The following is a 22800-nucleotide window of genomic DNA, read 5'->3' on the forward strand; positions in this document are numbered from 1 at the left end:
CTGGGATCATGGCAGGAGCCTGGGATTATGGACAGGAGCCCAGGATTATGGACAGGAGCCCAGGATTATGGGCAGGAGCCTGGGATTATGGACAGGAGGCCGGGATTATGGGCAGGAGCCCAGGATTAGGGCAGGAGTCTGGGATCATGGCAGGAGCCCAGGATTATGGTAGGAGCCCAGGATTAAGGGCCGGAGGCCGCTCCTTCTGCCTCCAGAGACGCCAACTGCAGGCTGTCACACAAAATAACTCCTTAAAAACGCTTGTTTAAGTACAAATCCCAAGGAATGTAAACTTCCCTGAAAAGTCTGTAGGACAAACTCATATTTCAAGGCTTCGCTCCTGCACATGAATTGCCACAGTCGACAGTTTCTATTTATACATCTGCTGCTGCTTCCCAAAGAAATGGAGATGTCCTTGTCATTTCTTTTCTCCGGGACCGCAGTTGAATGCTGAGCTCGGAATCCTGACTGGCAGCACTTACAAATCCATTAACTCTTGATTGGGAACGGGAATTTTTCCATCTCCGCCTTTGTGGCTCCTACAAAGCGTTTTTAAGCATCTTTCAAGGCTCCAGGAGATCATGTGGGGTTTGGGTTTGGAATACCTCCAAGGATGGAGAGTCCCTGGCAGTGTCCAAGGCCAGGCTGGATGGGGCTTGGAGCAGCCTGGGACAGTGGAAGGTGTCCCTGCCCATGGCAGGGGTGGGCATGAAATGATCCTTAAAATCCCTTCCATCCCAAACCATTCCATGATTGCACGACTCAGAAGGCAGCACAAGGCTACTCCAAGCCCCATCCCTGACATTCCTGGACAGTTTGGGCCGTTTCCCTCCAGGTTCCCTGTGCCCCTTTCCCAGCTGCAGAGCGGGAAGCGAAGCCACCTGCCATAACAGAGGTGGTGTGAAAAGGAATTAATGTTCCCGCCGTGCCAGACACTGAGGGAGAAAATGCCGAATCTGCCAGGCTGCAATGTAATCCCATTTGAGGAAATGTTGAAATCATTCCTGCAGAAGGTTAAAAAAATACGGAGCGGGCTGAGTCAGATCCACAGCATGGAAAATTTCATCCCAAATGTTTACAGTTTAGCAATTGAAAGCGAGGCCTTTTAATGCTGTGTTGGGTAAACTTCACTAATCTGCAAAAAATTCCAGTTCTCCTCATAACAACGGGAACGGAATCAAAGCTGCCGGGATGAAAAGCATCGGCCGCGGCGATGTTCCGACCAAGACGGGGAAAATCCCATTAAAAATGGGCACGGGCACGGAGCAGCCAAGGAACACTGGGTGGAGTTTGGGGTTGTTTGGAGCACTTGGAAGCACAAACCTAAATATTCCTGCTCGGCAAAGCGAGGGGAGGGATGGAATTCTAAAGAACCGGCAGCTGTCCCACTGTGACCACAACAACCACGGCAGAGTATTCCCAGAGGAGCTCCAAAGGTCACCCCATAAATCAGTGGCACCCAGAACCCGCATCTAATGATAGAATCGTGGAATCTGCTGACTTGGAAGGGATCCACGGGGATCATCCAGTCCAGCTCCAGGCCCTGCACAGGGCAATCCCAACAACGCCAGCCTGTGCCTGAGAGCATTGTCCCAATGCTCCCGGAGCTGCTCCTTGCAGGAAAACGCTCCGTGAGGGTTTAAAAGCAAGTTCCTCCTTGTGGGAAGAGGATTTAGCAGGATAAGGTCACTCCCAAAGAGGACACCTGGGAACGGGAGTGGCAGTGGGAGGCACCAGCACATCTGGAGCTGGGGCATGGATGAGTGGTGGCCTTGGCTGGGCTCAGTGGTCTCTTTTCCAGCCCTAATAATTCCATGATCCTGTACCCATCACTTCCCATCGGGAGCAAGTCCATCTAAGCCAAGAGAACACACCAGTATAAACCAGTTCAAGCAGGATGACTGTCAGGCTCTGGACCAGAAGGAGGAGGGTGGGAAGGAAACGGCAGCGTGGCTCTGCCAGTGCCAAACCCCAACACCCCGATGTACAGGGACCCTTCCCTGGGAGAGCCCGGAGCGGTGCCAGGAAAAGGGAAATGATGAAAAGCAGTTGGAATAAGCGGAGTCGGAGCCGGCAGCCTCGTCTGAGCAAAGGGCCCTGCGCAGCGTCCCTCACTGCAGTGTTTAGATTCCTCCCAAAATCCCAGATTCCGACACGAGCGGCGCACGGCAACGCTCCCACACACCATCCCGGAACCACAGCGTCCTGCCCAGGGCTGCTCACAGCTTCCCATTCCCATTCCCAGAAGGCATCACGATCCCCAGCCCAGGCCCTGGGTGCTGCTGGAGCAGGAGGGATATGTGCACCCATCCCACTGGGAAAAGCCCTCCGAGGGCATGGAGCAGGACCCTGGAGAAACAGCAGGGGCTTCCCCAGCTCCTCATCAGGAACTTCGGGAACCTGCATCCTTGTTACCTAGCCCAGGTGCCTCCAGCTGTGCTTTTATGAAGCCATTATTTCTTAAACCGAGGGGAAAGGGTGTTTTCCTTAGAGCTGGCAAAAGCAGGAGCGAGGTTTCTCTGGAACGCGGGGGCAGGGAGAAGAGGGAGAGACCCTTCCCAGCTCCCCAGACTCCAGTTAAAGGCTGCACTGGGAAGCAGCCACGGTTTCCCCTGGGCCCCGTGGCGTGAGGGCAGGAGGGAGTGCTGAAATTTCCAGGCTTTCCTTGGCTTCTCCCGAGCCTTTCACAAAGTGCCATAACCGTGCTTTGGCTGGGAACCCGCACGGACGGCTACAAGCTCCAACACCATCCAACAACTCCCAACTATTTCCCAATATTTGGGGATGAGGGATGTGTATTAGAGCTGAGGAATGATGTATCGCAGCCACAGCTCCGTGTTTCTCTTGGAGCAGGCTCAAGGCTTTAAAGGGAAGCGTTTGGTTCGCTCATGGATGGAGCACAGGCGGGATCTTGGCCCAGCCTGAGCATGACCAGTATTTTGACATCATTTATTTACTTTAATCAAACTCATTAATCAGCCTTAATTAAAGAACACAGCGATGGCTCCCTCATAAATAATCACGGGGTGTCCAAACCTTTTAGCGCAGAATCCCAGGACCATTCCAGTTGGGAAAGATCTCCAGGATCATCGGTGCAGCTGCTGGCCGATCCCCACCGTGTCACCAGCCCTGAGTTCCTCGGACAGCTCCAGGCACGATCCCTCCCACTCCACACAACATTCCCAGTGTCCCCCACCACCTCTCTCTCTGTTCCCCTTGGGATTTATTTATCAGGATTTCAAAAAGCTTGTCCTGCTTTAAAAACCCCGCTCTGAGTGTGTCCAAGGAAAAAGCCAAACCGCATTTTGCATCACAGACCCAGCAGGGAAACACGGTTACAGATATCAACTATTGATAAAATCAATGGAGGGAAAATAATAAACACCATCACAGCACAGTTTTCATACCTTAAAAAATGGAAAATTAAACCACATCCCTGTTCCCACCCTCATGCCAAGCCCCAAGAATGAGGCTGAGTGCTTGAAGCCCCCCCGATTTGATTTCTCGTCCATTGATCCCGCTTTCCCCACCCCAGTAAGGGAGGAAATTCCATGTTCTTACTTTGTATTCTGGAATTGACAAAGGGAGGAGAGAGATTGTCGTGTGAGCCGAGGTCTCTGCTCGCCATGTGGTCATAGTGAGTCCCATCTCCATAGTTCTGCCGAGAAATCGGGAAAAAATACAGTTTTACACCTTGGAACAGCATCTCCCCAACCGGGAGTCCACAATTCCCTACTCCATTTGAAGGCTGCTCTAAGGAACATCATTCCCTTGAATTTTTTTCCTGCCGACTGGTGGAATGACACATTCCGGAGCACTTTCTGTGCTGTTTCTAACATCCAGTTCATCAGAAAGAGAGCCCTGACTGGAGGCCTGGGATGGTGTTCCTGAAATTCTGTGCGGGGCAAATCAGCATAAAGCCCTCTCCGAAGAGTCTTCCTGCTTAGAACACGGAAGAAAGGCTCCGGAGGAACCAAGTCTCCCGCTGTGGAAATTCCATTCCAGCAGGAGAAAGCAAGGTCAGGCTGTTTGCGGAATAATTCCGCGACTTAATGCCCAGCCTTGATTCAAATTCCCGAATCCTTCCCAGGCTCGTGCTCCTTTTCTTTCTATCTCCCAACTTCATTCAGGGGTTTGGAGGCAGAAATAATCGGTGTGTGCCAATTCCCAATTTCCTTTTCAAAACATTTTTCCCTCGGAAGCAATACAAGTGTCAAGGGGAAAAAAAAGGGCAGGAAAATCAAACTGACAGATGGAAGCGGGAATGACGTCAGGGATGCAAAGCAGCATGGAAGAAGAAAAGGTGGTGGGATTCCTTCCTCGGAGGCAGGGATAGGGGAAATAAGGGATCCCCTTTGGCTGCCGTGAGGGGAAGGACACAGACTGAGGATGAGGAGGGGATGAAGACGGGGATCCTGCTCTTCCTCGCCATTCCAGGGCCTGGAGCTGCCGGAGTCCTGATCCTTCCAAGTTAATTGGGAAACAATTAGGAAGCAATTGAAACAAATGTAAATAAGGGCACGAGGAAGGCACTTTTTGCCTGGCCTAGGAATATTCCATGTGTTTGTAGGGAATAAACAGGGAATAATCCGTGAGCCACGGGCAGCCTGGAGGAAGGGCAGAGCTGGGATGCTCCGGCTGGGAAGTGGGGCTGCTTCCACGGAGCTGCTTCGGGCTGGCGGTGGCTCGCGAGGATCCAGCTGCGCTGCTGGAAATAGCTGCTCTTCCCACCAAGGCATCCCAATCCCAAGGTGTCGAAAAAATGTGGATAACTGTCCACAGGCACAATTGAACTGACTGGGCCCAGCTGTCTCACAAATCCCAGCAACCATCGAGCCGGAGAGCGGCTCGGAAGCTGCATTCCCACAGGGAATTCCGCTCCTGCACGAGGAGCACAGGAGATGCCGTGCCCCATTCCCAGCCTGGAGCAGAGGTGGGCTGGGCTGGAGCTTGGATAGCCCAACACTCAGGGGGATGTGCCAAAATGCCCCAAATTCCAGCCACGGCCGAGGAGCAGGGTTTGAACCCCACAGCGCAGCGGCCGAGGCAGGAAGGGCAGGGATGCGGCTGCTCCGGTGACAGCCTTGGTATCCCCTCTCCAGCTTGGTCATGGAATGCAAGCCCCAGCACGGGGATGGGTGCTGGCCCTCTCTCCTCAGACTTGGGAACACCTCCCCTCCCGAAAAACCCCTACAAATCCAGCTGCAGAGAGTGAAAGACTGGGGAGCAGCCTCTGCTCCCCTTTGGGGTGGGGAGCTGATAGATCCCAGCAATAACGGTTAATTAATATTCATAGAAATCATGGAATCATGGAATGCTTTGGGTTGGAAGGGACCTTATGGATCAGCTCATTCCAACGCCATTCTGTGGGCAGGGCCACGGCCCCCTCGCCCAGCTTCCCATGGAGCCAAACGCACTGCCAGGCTCAGGTTTGAATATTAAAATATTAAAACATGAAAAGAAGCCACTTTAATGAGAATCCAACTTCCCAGGCCAGCTTTTCCGCATGCTCCGCGGCCGGCTCAGCCGAGGATCGCACGTTTCCATCTGCAGGAAGCGTGGCTGGGGGATAAAGATTAGATTCTACTTACCCGGGATGGACTCGGATGTCCTGCATTCCCCCAGGACCCTGAGCTAGTTCTGTCTTCTACATCTGGGGACAAAAAAGTTCTTTAGGCTTGGTGGAAATCATTCCCGCCTTTTGTGAGGGCACTGGGAAATTAACGCTTCAAATTAATCTCCCGGTGCCTTTAATTAAGAGCCAGGCACGAGGAGCCGAGGCCAGGAAGTGGCTCCTGACCCCCGGCTTAAATGAACTCATTGAAATTCACGGCGGGAAGGAGCCGGACCCTCAGGAATGCTGAGGTCTGAGCAGCGAAATTCCTTCCTGGCTCCAAAGTGACTTCAGTGAAACAGCTCCCATCCTTCCCAAGTCTCCAGCAGAAAACAGGGATCGACAAACACTTCAGACAGCACGAAGGCGGAAGGGAAAGTACAGGATGTGTGTTTTACCTGCCAGCATCACCCAAGGAATGCAGGAGGGCTGGGCCACATCCCTGCCTACAACAGGGAATTGGGAACTGCCATTCCCAATACTCCGTCTCTGCTTCCCACTGAACGCTGTGGGATGGAAGGGATTTTAAGGACCAAGCACTTCCATCCCCTGCCACAGGGATGCCTTCCGCTATGCCAGGTTGCTCCAAGCCCTGCCCCACCTGGCCTGGAACGCTTCCCTGGGCAAACACTGATGGACTGGGCCACACTGCTTAAACCCACGCTTTGGCCACAGTAAACCCACCCAGGTGTGAGGATCAGTGGGAATTCCAGCTGGAGGAACCGAGCAGGTCATGAGCACTGAAAATCTGGGTGCTGCCACTGAATCCGGGCGATTTCCAAGATTCCAAACCCGACACATTTGCGGAGTTTAATTCTTTCCCCCAATTAGGAATTCTATTCTCTCCATAACAGATGAACACGTTAATAGCACGAGACACTCGGAGGTAAATATTTAATTAAGCTCCAGGAAAAAAAAAAAGGGAAAGAAACTGTGGATCATTTACCTGACAGATCCGATCAACCATTCCATTAGGTTAATTAGGCAGATTTTTAAAAATCAGTTGTGTTATGTAACAGGCAATTAACTCTGGGGAGCCCCGATCCGTCTCCTGCTCCAAATCACGGGATATTACCCCATTGATTCCGATGGGCAGCGTCCCAGGCCGGAGCAGGGCTCCCAAAATCCGGCAGGGAGCAGGAGGGCTCAGCCCTCGGGAACACGGCCCTAGTGTCCGTTTTCAGTGACACTCCAAGGAAAGAAATCACAGACTCATGGAGTGGGTGGGGCTGGACGGGATTTCAGGGATTATCCAAGCGCACTGCCAGCATGGGCAGGGACACCTTCCACCAGAGCCGGGTGCTCCAAGCGGGAACATGGCCAGGAATGGGGCAGCCACAGCTTCTCTGGGAAGCTGTGCCAGTGGCACCACCCTCAGAGGGAGGGATTCCCTCCCAGTAGCCCACGGATCCCTGCCCTCCTGCAGAAAGGGACGAGCCGCGACTTGTGCTGGAGTTGCATCCCAGCCGCCTCCCAATTTTCCTGGTATTCCACCCGAAAAGTGCCAACTGCTCCCGACCCTCTGCGAAGCATCAATGAGGAGCCTTAATGAAGTAAGCCTGACGGATAAATCCATTTCTTTCTCCCTAATCAAATCCAAGCAGGTTGACATAACCCAGGAACTTAATCCAGTTATTCCCTGGTAATTGGAAAAAGGCCCTTTAGTTCTCATTAAAACAATCTTTGGGGATCGGCAGAGAAGGCGGCTCCAGCTTTAATGCTTCCCGAGAAAAGCCCCAAGATCCAGCCCCCTTCAGGAACCCGGATTATCTAATTCCTCCATCGGAGCCCAACATGGAGTTGTTGTTTCCGACCACTCCGACTTTAGCTGAGCTCCAGAGGGAAAGAAGGCGGAAACACAGATCCAGAACAAAGCAAGCTCCAGCTGGAGGAAAAAGCGGGAGTTTTGCAACCTCCTAAATTTTCAGCTGGGATACTGAGAACTTCACAAGGTCATGGAATCGCTGTCAAGGTCGGGAGAGACCTTCCAGAGCCCCTGGTTTGGTGGAAGGTTCCCTACCCATGGAAATGGATGTGACCCGGAAGGTTTGGAAGCTCCTAAGCCTCATTCCAGGAATTTCTTACGGCCTCTCCAGGGCTGGATTACTTTAAGGCAGTGAAACCCCAATGACACCAAAGTCAAGGCAAAAATTCCCTGGTGCCTTACTCTCGGACCTGGATTTATCCCAACAAACTCCAACGCTTCCGCCACCAGCTCCTGGAAATTTAGGCACTGGGATATTCCCATCAGCAATTGTCATGGGCAGGTTTGGGAATTCTCCTCAGGAAATATGTGATAAATCAAGTGGGATTTACAGGATCAGCCAATCATTAGGAGGGACCTAAGGATCATCCCATTCCATACTTTCCACTCCGCCAGGCCACTCCAAGCCCCACCCAACCTGGAACAGGGCAGCCACAGCTTCTGTGGGCAACCTGGAACAAGGTGAGCCTAAGAAAGGCCATGGGATTTGCAGGAATTGTGTCCAAACCAGGGAGGGTGGGGGGACATCCGGGACTGCCGATGATTATCATATTCCAACATGATAAACAGCCACTTTGGGATTGCTGCTTCCCAAAACACCTTACACCGGGCCTGCTAATCCCAATTAACTTCAACACGCCTGGTTGGTGGATTGAGACCTTTCCTGCTGTTTTGCTCTTCAAAAGAGCTTGGATTTATCCGAGTATTAGGCTGAAAAACTACATGAAAAAACCGAGCTCAACAAAATACAGAAGAAGGATTAAAGAGGAAGATCAAGGGAAGAAGAAACCTGGATATTTGATAAGCTAAAGGACTGGAAAATTTAAAATGCACATCCATTGATCCCATCTTTTTTTGAAGGTTTTGCTCTAAATATCATCAGGACATGAGAAGAAAAGCCCAAAACAACAGGCAGGGAGGTGATGTGGAAGAAGGACGGGATGAAGGCCTCCAATACTTGGAAAATTCATTTCTGGAATCAAACAGGCATTTCATTTTCTGCCTGAATTTCCAAAGCTTCCACAAATATCCATGGAGAGTTGGAGACACCACTCTGCAACACCAGCAGCGTAAACAAACCTGAACTGTTCCCAATGTCATATTCCCAACAAAGAATTCCATTGTGCTGCCGGGGGGTGAGCTCATAATTCCCCACATTGTCCCAGGAGCCAAACACAGCTATTTTCCAGGACATAGACTTTGTGTGCACGGACGCAGCTCTCCCAGCTCTGCTCCATGCCCTCATCCCAGCCTTTAATCCGCTCTTCCCAAGGCCAGAGGGCACCTCCTGGCTCTCTGCACGAGGCTGGGGCTGCTCCTGGAAGTGTCCGAGGCCACGCTGGATGGGCTTGGAGCAACCTGGAATAGTGGGAGCTGTGCCTGCTCCCTAGAAACCCTTCCAGCCCGAAGCATCCGGTGATTGCTGGTGTGGAACACTGGGATGCCCTGGGAGGGCTCCTGACCCCAGGAGTCAAAGAGGACTTTCTTATTTTAGCCTTGTTTTGTTCCCTCGCTGGGAGAAATCTGCACCAAGCTTCAGCATAAATAAATTCCCAAATTTCTGTCATTTGGGGAGCCTATGAAAACAGGAGCTTTCCAAGGAACATCAGAAGGCAGCCGGAATGTTCTGGGAGATGCTACAAAACACTGGGGTGATGCTACAAACAAAACACTCCTGGGATGTGGAAGAGAAAATCATTTTACCACAGAATTCCAACTTGGAATAATGCCATATTCCTCTCTCCTGTTTGTTCCCTCGCTCTCCACAACTCCCTGAGAGGACAGCGGAACCAGCTGGGGACTGGGCTCTGCCCCCAGCAAACAGGGACAGGTTGAGAGGGAAGGGCTTTGAGCTGTGCCAGGGGAGAGTCAGGCTGGATATGAGGGAACATTTCCTCATGGAAAGGGCTATCCAGCCCCGGCAGGGGTGGAGCCCCCATTCCTGGAGGGATTTAAATCCATGTGGATGTGGCACTTGGGGACACGGGGCAGTGCTGGTGCCCCTCCATGGTCTCAGAGGGCTTTTCCAACAGCAACAAAAGAATCCCTATTCTTCTCCCCCAAAGTTTCCCTAAAGCTCTTCAGGCTTCCCTGAATCTCTGAGGGAATGAATCCCACCCTTTGGAGCTGCTCCTGCAAAGCCGCAGAGATTTATGGATACCCATGGAAAAGCAACTTACACCCTCAGAGTTGGATCAGGCATGGAGAGGAGGAAGAGGGAAGGAAGAGGGAAGGAGAAGGGGAATGGCCACCTCTAAACCCAGTGCTGTACTAAGTGAGAATTCCCTGCTGCCCCCCAGCCTTCTCCAGAAAAGGAACCGAAGACTGGAATGGGAACACGCAGCCCTGGGAGCGGGTGCGGGTGACATCTGACTGGGATGAGGAACGCTCCAAGTGTCTCCCAGCTAATTGTGCTTTGTAATAGAAAAGCTGAAACGAGGATAAAAAAAGCCTGACATGCCCATGAATGCCAAATGAATTCATCCCGCTCCGCGCGAGCACGGGGAACACGGATTAATTCATCACCGTGGGATACACAAAGCGCTCCCACCCGTCAGAGCCGGGAGAAAAGGATTCCTTTCCTCGGGATACACACGGAGCTGGCCGCAGGTAGGGCTGGCCAGAGCTGCGCTCCCTGGAGAGGAGCTGTCCCGGGCACCCAGCCACCAACAGGGACATGGTGCCTCTGCCACCCACTCCTTCCCTAAGGAATCACCAAGGGAACCTCCTAGCCTCAGGAGTTCATTGGGATTTCACTCCTTTCCTCGAGGGCTTCTGCTCTTCTTACAGGCTAACAGCGAATACCAAACAGAACCATCAACCCCAGAATGGTTTGGGTTGGCAGGGATCTTCGGGATCATCCCACCCCACCCCTTGCCATGGCACACCTCCCACCAGAGCAGGTTATCCGAGCGCTGGCCAGCCTGGCCTTGGATACCTCCAGGGATGCAAGGACGTCCACAGCCTGGTCCAAGGTTAGATCCAAATGCAGCCACAAAACCTCTTCCGGCTTCAACACCTGCACAGCTGCTCCCTGCCCTTCCCTGGGTCCAGCTTCCCCAGATCCAGACTCTGGGGCCTTTTCCCTGGACTCTTAACTCCACAACTCCACTGCACTCACTCATAATGGAAGCCTGAGAAACTCCCTGGCACTTGAGGAAAACTTCCCCTCTCCGGAGAACAGCTGAGCCACGACTGCAGCCCTTGAAGCCTCTGCCAGGGATGGTTTCCGGAATGCCGGCACTTGATTTTGTGCGGAAAAGTCACAGAGCGAGGGGCCCTTCAAGGCTTCTTCATCTCCTACCTCTGAGCTCTGCCCTTTGCCCCTGCAGCATCTGCTCCCTTTCAACCTGCCCATATGCTCCGGAGAAACTTCCAGAGCTCCAGCCTGTTCCTGAGAAGGCAGCAATTCCTTGCTGAGGGAACTCATTAAAACTGAACATCCTAAGGAACCACCTGGAAGGGGAAGATGGAAATGCTTCTGTGTCTCACCCTCCTGGCTGGACACGAGGCCCATGCCTACACTAAGGACAAGTTTGGGCACCTTACTGGAAACCCACTGGCTTTAGATCATCCCCCAAATCATCATCCTAAATCAGAGAACGCCGCTGGAATTCCAGCTGGGAAAAGGCCCTGGCTTTCTCCAAGATGTTTGGAGCACATTCTGTACTTTTTCAACCAATGGGTCATTAAGAACTAAATTATCCTTAGGAGTGTCTTCTGAAAGGAATAAATGACATCCCTGCACCAAGGAAGGATAAACTCAGCCACATCTCCCAGAATGTGCTGTAGGACCCCGCTGGAATATTTGTCCCTGTCACTCACCCCGACAGTGCAAAGCAAGCCCAAGCTCAAGGGGTGGAAACTTTCCACCCACCCGTCTGGAGACAGTTCCTCTTCAGCCGCCCTCTGCCCCCGAGGGGCTTTCCTGCAGAGCCCGGGGGGAACTCCCAACCTTCCTCCCCTCTGCTGAGCAAACCCAGCCCTGGCCCCACCCCAAAGCTCTGAGGGCAGCTCCGAAGAGCTTCCCAAAGTGTGGATCCAGAGGATCGAAGGATTTCTGTGGAAGCTGCTGAGCTCCCTGTGACGGCCACGGAGGCAGAACGCGGGCGACCGGGGCCCAGCACATCCTGTTTACAGCCTGGGCTGCTTCCGAAGGCATCCAAGCATGGCAATTGTTGTCCTTCGGAATATGGTAATTGGGATATTTTTACCGAGCTCCAGAACATATTTACAGCCCACAGCAGACTTTCAACAACAATGCAACTTGGAGAGCTGTAAATATGGGACACTCATCCCCAAACACCCAGCTATCCTTCAACACGTCTTGGCATTTGGGACAGCAGCTCCATTCAAAACATATGGCAGGGAAAGCTTTCCCATTCCAAGGAACGAGGGGCTCTGCCCCCTCCTGCTTTCGCTTTCGGGGCACTTCAGGGACTCTGGCCTGGATCTCCACTCCCTCCCTGTCCAGCTGGAAAAGGAGAGGGCAGATTTCCACCATGAAAAGCATCAGGATGGCCAGGAACATGCAGAGGCAGCACTGGGGGTGGACAAGGCCACCACACCAATCCCAACCTGGGCAAGAGCTTAAATCCATTACTCAGTTTCCCTCAATAAAATCCTGAACAGTTTGGATTGGAAAGGATCTTAAGGATTCTCTCAGCCCAGCCCCTGCCATGGGCAGGGACACCTTCCACTGTCCCAGGCTGCTCCAAGCCCCAGTGCCCAGCCTGGCCTTGGGCACTGCCAGGGATCCAGGGGCAGCCACAGCTGCTCTGGGCACCCTGGGCCAGGGCCTGCCCACCCTTCCAGGGAACAATTCCTTCCCAATATCCCATCCAGCCCTGCCCTCTGGCACTGGGAAGCCATTCCCTGTGTCCTGTCCCTCCAGGCATCCCTGTGGAAAGGGCAGGTCCCTCTCCCACCAAGGCGTTGGCAGCATTTGAGGGGATTTCCACAAGTCCACGTACGGAGCTGGAGCCGTGGAGAGGCCCAATTTATTTTAATTATCAGTGTTTAGAAGCGAGTAAACAAAGAGAGATGGGTTTAATGAAAAGGGACGAACAGCATGGGAGCAGCTGGAAGGGGTTTTTTCTATCCCCACTGCTATTTTATTCCAGTCTTTAGTCACTTCTATCCCCAAATAAAGCAGTTTTAATCTAGGCCAGAAATCTAAGACCAGTTTTTATTCACATGTGCAACTAAAGCTGTGGACTCTCCATCCCTGGAAGTGTTGGAGAGGGCGTGGAGCAAGCTGGGCTAGTGGAAGTGTCCCTGGAGGGGTGCAATGGGATGATCCTTAGGGTCCTTCTCACCCAAATCATTCCAGGACCCTACAGTGCAACGCAGGAATCTCAGTGTTAATGCTGAAGTACTACAAATCTCTGGCCCTCCACTTAATTTATTCAGGGCTTGCCTCTAAAAATCAAACCCCACAATAAATTGTGGTTTCTTTGTGCTTCCTGAAAGGCTTTTTTTATCACGTCCCGTTTGTTCCTCGGAGGAGCAACTCCAACCCACGGCAAAGGGCAGGATGGGTTGGCAATGACCTGAAGGGAGCAAATCTGACCAGAGCAAAAGAAACCCAGGGAACACTTGGCAGATTAAAACCCCTTAGAAGCAGCCTCCTCTTCGGCTGAACCCCAGCTCAGCCCAGGAAAACAGCTGGGAACAGGAAGCCTCCCCACCCTCCCAGCCAGGCATTCCTTCCCAATCTCCCATCCAGCCCTGCCCTCTGGCACTGGGAAGCCATTCCCTGTGTCCTGTCCCTCAATGCCTTGTCCTAAGTCCCTCTGCAGCTCTCCTGGAGCCCCTTCAGGCACTACCTGCGACCCTAAACATGATTAAATAACCAAAGATCCTCTAAATTTATATCCAGCCCCTAAAAACTGTGCACACAAAGCTTCCAATAAATCCACCAGACACCAAAACCCAGCTCTGCACACGCTGCATAAGGAGGCTCCTTTATGAGCCCGGAGTTTCCCGTGCTCTCCCGGAAGAACCAGCAATTAGGAAGGTGAGGAAAGGTAATGGCTTTCAAACACCCTGCTAATCCCAATATTAGTGCCTTGCAAAGGGAGAACTGCCAGGGATTTGGAGGAATGCCCAGCGATCTGTCTTACCTTCAGTCATAAAACTGTGCTATAAACATGAGCGAGAGACTTCGGATACCCTTTAACCTCCCCTTTTCTTTTTCCCAGGCTATTCTTTAGCACCAGTGCTAATCCAGTGGCTTTAAAACCTGCTGGAGAGATCCATCACCGTGCCAACGGGAAGCCTTCTATTTAGGATATGGATCTTTAAAGTCGACTTTATTTCACTGCCATGAAGGAGTGTTTAATCCTGGAATCCCTTCAGCTACCAGAATAAAAAAGCACGGCAAGGAAACGCAAACCAGCGTTGGGAATGGGAAGAGCTGACTCACTGTTCCCAGACTGAGGGATCCCTGGCTGCGGGATGTACCTGAGGTGACCTCAATCTCAGTTTCTGTAAGGCAGGGACCCCGCTGGCGTGTGCAGGGGGTGGCTGTTCCCTTCCCCTCCCACTTTCCTGGGAAGGAGACGACCCTGTTACCCCAGGTGCTGGAGATATCCCACGGCAAGGTGTTTGAACTCCAGATCCCTGAAGTGTCCAAGGCCAGGCTGGACAGGACTTGGAGCAACCTGGGATAGCGGGAGCTGCCCCTGCCCATGGCTCTTAAAGCTGAGCTTTAAGATCGCCCCGTCCCAAACCATTCCATGATCCCATCCAAACTGCATAAAGCAGAATTCCCTGACTTTGCCATGTTTTCCTCCTGGTGCTGCAGATGGAATCCGAGCAGTGTTTACAAACCCGACTGGAACAATCCCAAACCCAACCCGAATAAAACCGGAGTCAAGCCCTGCTGTGCCAGGCCGAGGCCCCAGGATGGGCTTGTTGTGTCCCTTGGGACCAGGGCTCCGAGCACAATAACAGCAGGACATGCCTCATTTCCGAGGCTTTGGGAACTTCCTTCCTCTCCGCTGCGCGCTGCCCGGCACTCGGAATATCCTGTAGTGCGTGCGAGCACGGATCAATCCTGACAAAACCCCGGCCAGGCCTTTGTGCACACTGGGATCAGCTGGAAAGGACAACGCAGCAACACAGCTCCGAGGTGGGCTTGGGATTTCATCGCATCCTGGAACGGTTTGGAGTGGAAGGACCTTCAACTCATCCCACTCCACCCTGCCATGGGCAGGGACACCTCTCACTGTCCCAGGCTGCTCCAAGCCCCATCCAGCCCGGCCTCTGGAATTTCATGCTGTAATAATTTGGATCCATCCACGCTCAATCCGTAAGAGCACCTTTGGGGTGCTCAGACACGAGCTGGTTCCTGCCCTCAGCAGCTTCAGAAGCTCGGGACGTGCAGCACCAGAGGAATTCCTCTGGGATGGGAAAACAAACTCCAAGTCCCTGAAGGCGACGCGAGGTTTTCCAGCTCCAGCTGAATCCAAGCTGGGAATAGGAGCTTGGAAGGAAGTTCCCACACAGCAGAACTGGGAGCCAAACAAAAGCCATTGTGTAGAGAGGAGCATTAACAAGAATTAATATGTTTTAGATTAATTGTTAAAACATACCGGGACAAAACGTGAAGGATTTGGATAAAAAAACCCCAAATTTACTGGAAAACTAAATTGATAGGATCAGCTGACCCCTCAATTTCGGGGAATTATGACCTGCCCACTCCAAGCCCCATCCCAAATGTAAGGAATAATCTTTGTGAAGCCGCTCTTAATTAATTCCTGTGTAAATAAAATCAGAATCAGCCCCAATTCTCCCAAGAGAAGGGAATCAAAACAATGTGGAGCCGCTTGCTCAATCGCTCCCCAAACTCCGTATTTCAGCATTTCCTCGTGGAATTAGGCATCCTCAGAAATGTCAACGTCTTCATGCTAAATGGCTTGTCTACAACCACATCATAAATCCCTGGCTGCGCTGGATCCGACCTGAGGCATTCCAGGCTCCCATTCCCAGTGTCAACAGAGCATTTAAGCCCCTAAATCATGCAGGCATCTCCACCTCTCCGTTTGGAACACAGGGATCACGCTGGAGCTGGCTGAAATTCGGGATACGAGAGCCCAGCCAGCTCCCATCCCCAGCTCCCATCCACTTGGCTGTGGGGCCAAGTGCTCTGCCCCAAACCGGGCAGGGCCTCTTCAGACACCCTTTCCTAAATTCTAGCAATGCACAGTTTCTGCAGGTCTTCCCTACTTCATATTCTGTAAAAAACAGGAATTGGGTGAAGTAAATCAACGACTCGGCCCAAATTTAAGCCCAGCCCAATCCAGGGTGACAGTTTTGCTGCAGAAGCAGCAAAAGCAGCTCCGAGTTCACTGTGTATTTATTTTTTATGGGAAATCTGGATAATGGAAACCACACACAACCTCCTGGATTTTTCCTATAAATATCTCAGCAGTCCCAAACCTCGGAGCACAATGCAAATCCACTCGGCTTTGACTCCTTTCAGGAAATTCTCAATGACTTCCTGTCACAAAGTCCAATAATCACTGTCTCTTCCCCAACCATTCCTAACTGCTCTGCTTCCAAAGTGGGTCCCAACTTTCTCTCCAGGTTTAAGTAAAAAGTCTCCTCTTTGCATCCCTGACTCTTCCTCGGGAGCCAGGATTGCATTTGCCACGTTCCTGGGGGATTTCCTGTTCTCTCACCTCACCATCAGGAACACAAACTGCAGGCTAGGCTCATGGAAGGAGATTTAGCCAGGTACCCTGTCGTCATTCCTCATGGAAGTAAATCCAGAGCTGTGGGTGTGAAAACCCCTGGCAGCCTCAGGACTTACTCCTGAGAGCAAAGCACCTTCCTTCCCAGAAACCCAAGCTGGCCAGGGGCGTGGGATACACAGGAATACCTGGAATCGTGGAATGGTCTGGGCTGGAAGGGGCCTGACAGCCCATGCCAGTCTATCCCTGTGCCATGGGCAGGGACACCTTCCCCTACCCCACATCCCTCCAAGCCCATCCAGCCTGGCCTGGAACACTTCCAGGGATGGGGTATCCACAGCTTCTCTGGGCAATCTTCTCTACATCCTCACTGCCATTCCCAGAAGTCCTTCCCAGACTTCCCTCCCCGCATGTCCATGCTAACAACAGCTCCAATTCCCAGAAATTCCACCCCACAACAAAAAATAAACCCAACCACAACACTCCTGGGCACCCTTGAAAACAAGTCCAGGGAAAGCCACAGTGTTTGGACCACAGGAGAATTAAGGGCTCCAGCAGTGGACTGGGGATTTGACCACAGCTGTGTTCCTGGGACAGGGATTTACTCCAAGGATCCCACTCAGGGTTTACTACATGTGGATGGAAATAACAGATTCATTCCCACTTCCAGGGAGATAAAATTATATCAAATCCGGAGTACGGCGGTGCCGGGATCCACCACAGCTTCCAGGGAGCTCCAATTCCCTGTTAATTACCCCTGGAAAATAATTGGGTGCCAAATCTGGGCACACTCCTCACTTTGGCAGCTCATGACAGATTTGTCTATAAAGTGCTGGGAAAATAAAGACAACTTTTGAGCAAATTGATCAGAGTGCAAATATTGATCCTTTTGGCCCTCTTGGCATTCCATAGATTTCCTTGGAGTTCATTAATTAGGGAGCGTCTCCCTTGTAGAAAGGAAAACTCTTCCCAGCCTCCGTCTGATCCGGCATTAAGCCCCTATCTGTGATAATAACTCCTCTAATCCGGAATTACCGGAGTTCCTCTGGAGTGACAGGAACTACATCACAGGGCTCTCCTTGCTAGGGAGAGGATGCCACTCACTGGAGCGGGACTTGGGCACAGGAATGACTGAAAAACCGGGCTGGGAAGGAAAGGTTGAGCTCAGTTCTAAGCTCAGTCCAGGTCAGGCTTACTTGTTGTCCGGAGAGGCCATGGCTGCCCCATCCCTGGCAGTGCCCAAGGTCAGGCTGGACGGGGCTTGGAGCAACCTGGGATAGGGGAAGGTGTCCTTGTCCATGGAATCCCTTCCAACCCAAACTATGCCACGACTCCACAAAGCCAGGGAATCCAGCTACAAATCCAGCAAATAACCTGGGATGTCGGAAATAACCCCACTTGCTACCTCCAGCTTCTTTTCCTGTGACCTTTGTCCAGGAGGATTTGATAGCAAACTCCTAATAAAGGAGTTGGCAAACACGTCGGGAGGCAGCCGCAGCTTTCCTGCTCTCAGTGGGAAGTTTATAGCCTGGATTCTGTTCCAATGGCTGTGCATACCATTAGCATATTTAAATAGGCTGCTTCCCAAATTAAAGTGGAAGGAGCTATAAAATGCTGTTGGCTGTGCTCAGTGTCTCCTTCTGAATCAAAATTGAGCCTTCCCGAAGATGTTTTTCTTCCCTGAATTTCGACAAAGAGGGAAGACTTTGCAGGGAAAATAAGCAAGGCAAAAAGGCAGTTGAAGTACTCAGTGTTTACTACTGAGATACTCCTGACTGCATTTACCAGGAGCACTGGGAGAAGAGGAATTTGAATTCTGGTCAGAATTTACATATAGCAGACAAAAACTATGGAGCGGGCCAGTTTTCACTAGTAATTTTCCCTGCTGCTGCATTCCCTGCATTCCCTCAATTTCCTTGGCTGTTTCTCTGGTATGGATCCCCCAGCTCTCCCAGAGCAGAGGGGCTCCAGCCCTCGGAGCACCTCCACGCTCACACTGGACGGGGCTTGGAGCAACCTGGCCTAGTGGAAGGTGTCCCTGCCCATGGAATAAGATGATTCTTAAAATCCCTTCTGACCCAAACCGTTCCGTGATTCTCTAAGAGTGCTGGAAAACCTGGTACCTTGTTCTGCCTCAAATACAAGGTGCTTGTGTTTATTCCACCCTTGGCTATCCCTCACTTCCAGCCTTGGCTACCCGCTCTCCAGCTTGGAGACCACAGCTCGGAGCTCCATCCCCACAGGGAGCCCATCCCAGCGCTCCCAGCACTCCCAGTCAGCACATGATGCAAACCAGGAGGGAGCTGCTCCTCTCTTCCTGCTGAATCGTGGCACGAAAGCAAAAGGAAACACATTCTCCTAGTCCAGCAGAAATATTCAAGGGGGTGAGTCAGGAGTTCCAAAAATACATTTCCTAAGCTGCAAAACAGAGCTGGATGTTGCCATGGCACTTTGGGAAAATTCACAAGTCTCCAGCTTGTTTCAGGGATGAATCAAATCCGAGCGAGCCGAGTTTTCGGCTCCCCTCGCCTGCTTTCGGTCACTTTTGCCACTGATTGCATTTGTTGTTTTTTCCCTGGACTTCAGGGTTAAAGCCAGACCTCTAAGAGGGATTTAAAGGGGCAGGTTGGTGTTTAGCAGCATTTCCACGAATGCCTGGATACCCGACTCCCAGTGATCGCAGAATCCTCAGATGCTTTGGGTCGGAAGGGACCTAAAAGCCCATCCAGTGCCACCCCTGCCATGGACAGGGACACCTTCCACTAGCCCAGAGTACTCCAAACACCATCCAACACATCCACAACAAATGAGCTCTGTGCTTCCCAAAATCCTATTAGATCCCTGTCTGCAGATCCAGCCCCCAATGCCTGTGGAAATGCGGCTGATAGAGGTGGATCCTGCACCGAGAACGGGATCTTCCCCAGGACTGGAGCAGGATGGAGCCAGCCCAGAATGAAAGCTCGATTCAATCAGCTCTTGCACACAGAGAGCAAGGTGCACTTAGGTGCGTGTTCCCAAACAGAAAAAAGAGAGAAAAACCAAAACCACGTTCCTATTCCAGGCTCTTATTCACATCTGTTTAAGTTTGGAACATCTCCAACAAGTCTGACATTCCCGCAGGAGTAAAAGCAGGATTGGAATGGAAAGGGAGCTGGGTACAAGACAGGCCCGCCTGTGCCAAGGACTGTGGATTCTGTCACCACGAAGCTCCGGAGCGAGGCCCAGGAACAGGGAGCTCAGTGTGACCTCCCTGACCCAGCAGCATGGGGACAGCGATGTCACCTCGCCTGACCTCATCCTGCTGCTGCTGCCAGCACAGCCGGAGGCAGCCACAGGAAGGACTGAGGGAATGTCACCTTTGCATTCCAGGGATCCAGGGGCAGCCACAGCTGCTCTGGGCGTCCTGTGCCAGGGCCTCCCCACCCTCACAGGGAACAATTCCTTCCCTATCTCCCATCCAGCCCTGCCCTCTGGCACTGGGAAGCCATTCCCTGTGTCCTGTCCCTCAATGCCTTGTCCCCAGTCCCTCTGCAGCTCTCCTGGAGCCCCTTTAGGCCCTTCCAGGGGCTCTGAGCTCCCCCTGGAGCCTTCCCTTCTCCAGGTGAACCCCCCCCAGCATTTCCAGCCTCGCTCCAGGGTGCTCAGGAGCAGATGCTGCACACTCTTGCTTCCCTGTGCTTGTGCCTGGGAGCAATTCCAAAGGATTCAGGCAGACAGGATCCATCCCCAGAGCTGACAGAATACACCCCATTCCCTTAGAATAAAACCTGGTGAGATCCTGGCTCGTGCTCTTCCTGAGGTATGTCTGGGAGTGGAACCCTTTAGAACCTCCTTTTCAATTCCAGAGGAAAGCAGGGAACAGGAGGGATGGATTTGATTTTGTTACTCCTGTGACATGCAAATCACCTCTCAGCCATTCGCTCGGCTCTGGGGCCGGGCGGCACCAGAAATCAAAATTAGGTGAGAAAATTAATAAATTAGCAATTTCCCAGGATTTAAGAATCCTGCCTTGATCATTCCCTCCAGCAGATCGGCCTCGGGTTTACATTTCCAGCCTTCCTGTCAAAAATAGACTTAACACTATTCTAACATTTCGTGCTTCCAGGGTTTTTTCAAGGATGGCAAGAAACAACTCCCAGGGAGCGTTTCCATCAATCAAAGTGGAGAAGGAGGAGGGAAAAAGTCAGGGGAAAGGAATAGCCATGTCCTGCCCTGGAAGTGTCCAAGGGCAGGTCGGATGGGGCTTGGAGCAACCTGCAAGGGAACAAGCAACCTGTTCTTGGCAGGGTTTGGAATGGGATGATCCTAAAAATCCCTTCCATCCCAAACCATTCCGTGATTCCTGACACAAGCAGTGCACTATCCAAAGAAAGAAATATTAATAAATATCTGTTAGGCCACTCAAGACCTCCACAACTTGAGGCTTCCTTTCGCCATCTGAGATGCTGGGAGCACATTCCCGCTTCCCTGGGAGGCCAGGCCTGTTCCACAGGGTCCCAAGGCATAAAGCCCTCCTTGTTGGATTCAGTCTGCTCCAATCCCACCGCCACAGCTGCTGCTCGCAGTGACCAAACCGTTCCTTGTTTGCTTCCCAGTACAGAAATCCTTTTCTCCAGCACCCCTCCAGCGCCCGGGAGGGAAATCGCGTGGGAAGGAGAAGTGCTGGAGCATGTGGAGTGGTTTTATCCGGAGTTATTGGGTGAGTGCTGTGAATCCCAGGCTATTCAACATTCCAGCAGCAGCACCAGCAGCTGCAGAAGCCCCGAGCCTCAAACACAGCCCTCCTATTGCAGCTCATTTTATCCATTGTCCCTGCAGAGAGGAGCCAGAGGAACATTTGCAGGATTCCATAGGAAGTGGCAAGGTTGGCTGATGAGAGCCATTGGATATTTCAATGGGAATGGGGACTGGGAGGAGAGAGGCAATCACAGCGCACCTAACACAGCGCTCCACTCCAGGATCTCAGCTTGGCCGGGGGGAGAATCTGGAATGCCACCAGAACTCCTGCTGGATGAAACCCGCACTGACGGCAGCCTCCCTTTTTCCTGAGAAAAACTGGGAGCCGAGCATAAAATGAAAACACCCCGGAGCAGCATTTCCCATTCTTTCTCACAGCCTTCCCACTGAAACCACAGAATCATGGAATGGCTTGGGTTCCCAGCGATCCCATCCACACTCTGCTCATTTCCTCCACTGCCGCCTCTGCCCCAAAGCTCCGCTGGCTCTCCAGCCTCTCCCACCTCCAAACGCAGCCGGGAATGCTCGTGCCTGCACTGCCTCGCTGCGTGCCCGTGTTCCAGAGCCGGCGGCCCGAGCCATCCATTATTCCAGCCCCAGTTTGGTGGAGCTGCCGGGATGAGCCGAGCACAGCGATTCCTGCCCAACAATACCGGCTCTTTGTTTTCCCGGGCTCCCCAATCTGTCCATCCATCTGTTCTCCCTTGCTTTAGATTCCCGCTTTAAGCTCCTGGGGAAGGATCCTCCTCTTTGTTTCGGCTCTGCTCCCTCACAAGGAGGTTGGAGTTCAGACCCAGCCCACCCCGGCGCTGATTTTCCAAATAAATAAATCAAAGGCTCCGTTTTACTGGGATCCCACTTGTTCTTTCAGGAATCTTTGCCTCGATCTATGGTTAAAAAGAACCACCACGGATTCCCGGGAAATGGTTAAAAAAGGGAAGCAAACAAGATGACTCGTCTTGGGCAAAGATGGAAAAACAAGAAGATTTTGCTTCCTGCTTTCCGTTTTTTGACTCCCAAACTTCGGAAGTAAATGGAACAAAGGCAAAATGATGGTTTTCAGCATTTTTTGTGGAAAACAAGGATTTCCTATTCGCTCCCTGCCCCACTTCTCCATGCGAGTGGAGCAGAGGTCAGAGCAGGTGGCAGCACGGAAAGCCAAGGCAGATACTGAAAGCACAGGTTTGCTTTTCCCTACTGCACACTGGGAACCTCCCCAGATCCATCCAGATTATCAGGCCAAAGATGCAGAAGGAAGGAGCGCTCCAGGGAAAGGGCCGCCCTGACCCCCGAGGTAAAAGCACTTACAAATAAACCTATTCCTTGATTTCCCCCTGGAATGACTGCTTGGAGAAAAAAAACCCTGTTTAGAGGTCAATTCGTTTTGCAGGTTTTGGGGGTTTGGTTGGATTTTCTTCCCCATTTTTCAACCATCCCAGTTTGCTTTCCTTCCTTGCCTCATCAAGCCAATCATAAACCACAAAAACAGCATTCCATGGATACGGTAAAGCCATCAAACACGGCAAGAATGGGAAAGGATTAATTAATAGATAAATAATTTTCCAAATGTGTTTCATGCATTCTGAATCAACAACAGAGCTTTCCTTGGAAAGGGAAATCTCCAGCACCTTCCTGGAAGGAGCCCAAGGGGAAACCAAGGGTCTCTCAGTGTGACCAGGCAGGTTTGGTGGCTCCACGTGGAACTGTGTGATCCCAGACATACCAAAGGGGTTCTCCCTGTCATCCAAACTAAGAACATCCTCCTG

General features: G+C 52.0%; 1 protein-coding gene across 1 annotated transcript in view; it reads right to left on the bottom strand.

Moving 5' to 3' along the window:
* Nucleotides 1–22800, bottom strand: part of TCF4 (transcription factor 4) — a gene marked incomplete at its 3' end in the record, with an annotated part of 113540 nt that overhangs the window by 70112 nt on the left and 20628 nt on the right. The window contains exons 3-4 of the mRNA XM_042021501.1: nt 5592–5653; nt 3562–3658 (exon numbers count right to left, since the gene is read on the bottom strand). Coding sequence (XP_041877435.1) covers nt 3562–3658; nt 5592–5653 — 159 coding nt within the window. The remainder of the gene's footprint in view (nt 1–3561; nt 3659–5591; nt 5654–22800) is intronic.

Source organism: Corvus kubaryi, unplaced genomic scaffold, assembly GCF_017639235.1.
Source record: "Corvus kubaryi isolate FWS band 111438036 unplaced genomic scaffold, C.kubaryi_AGA036_p1.0 37149, whole genome shotgun sequence".
Lineage (NCBI taxonomy): Eukaryota > Metazoa > Chordata > Aves > Passeriformes > Corvidae > Corvus > Corvus kubaryi.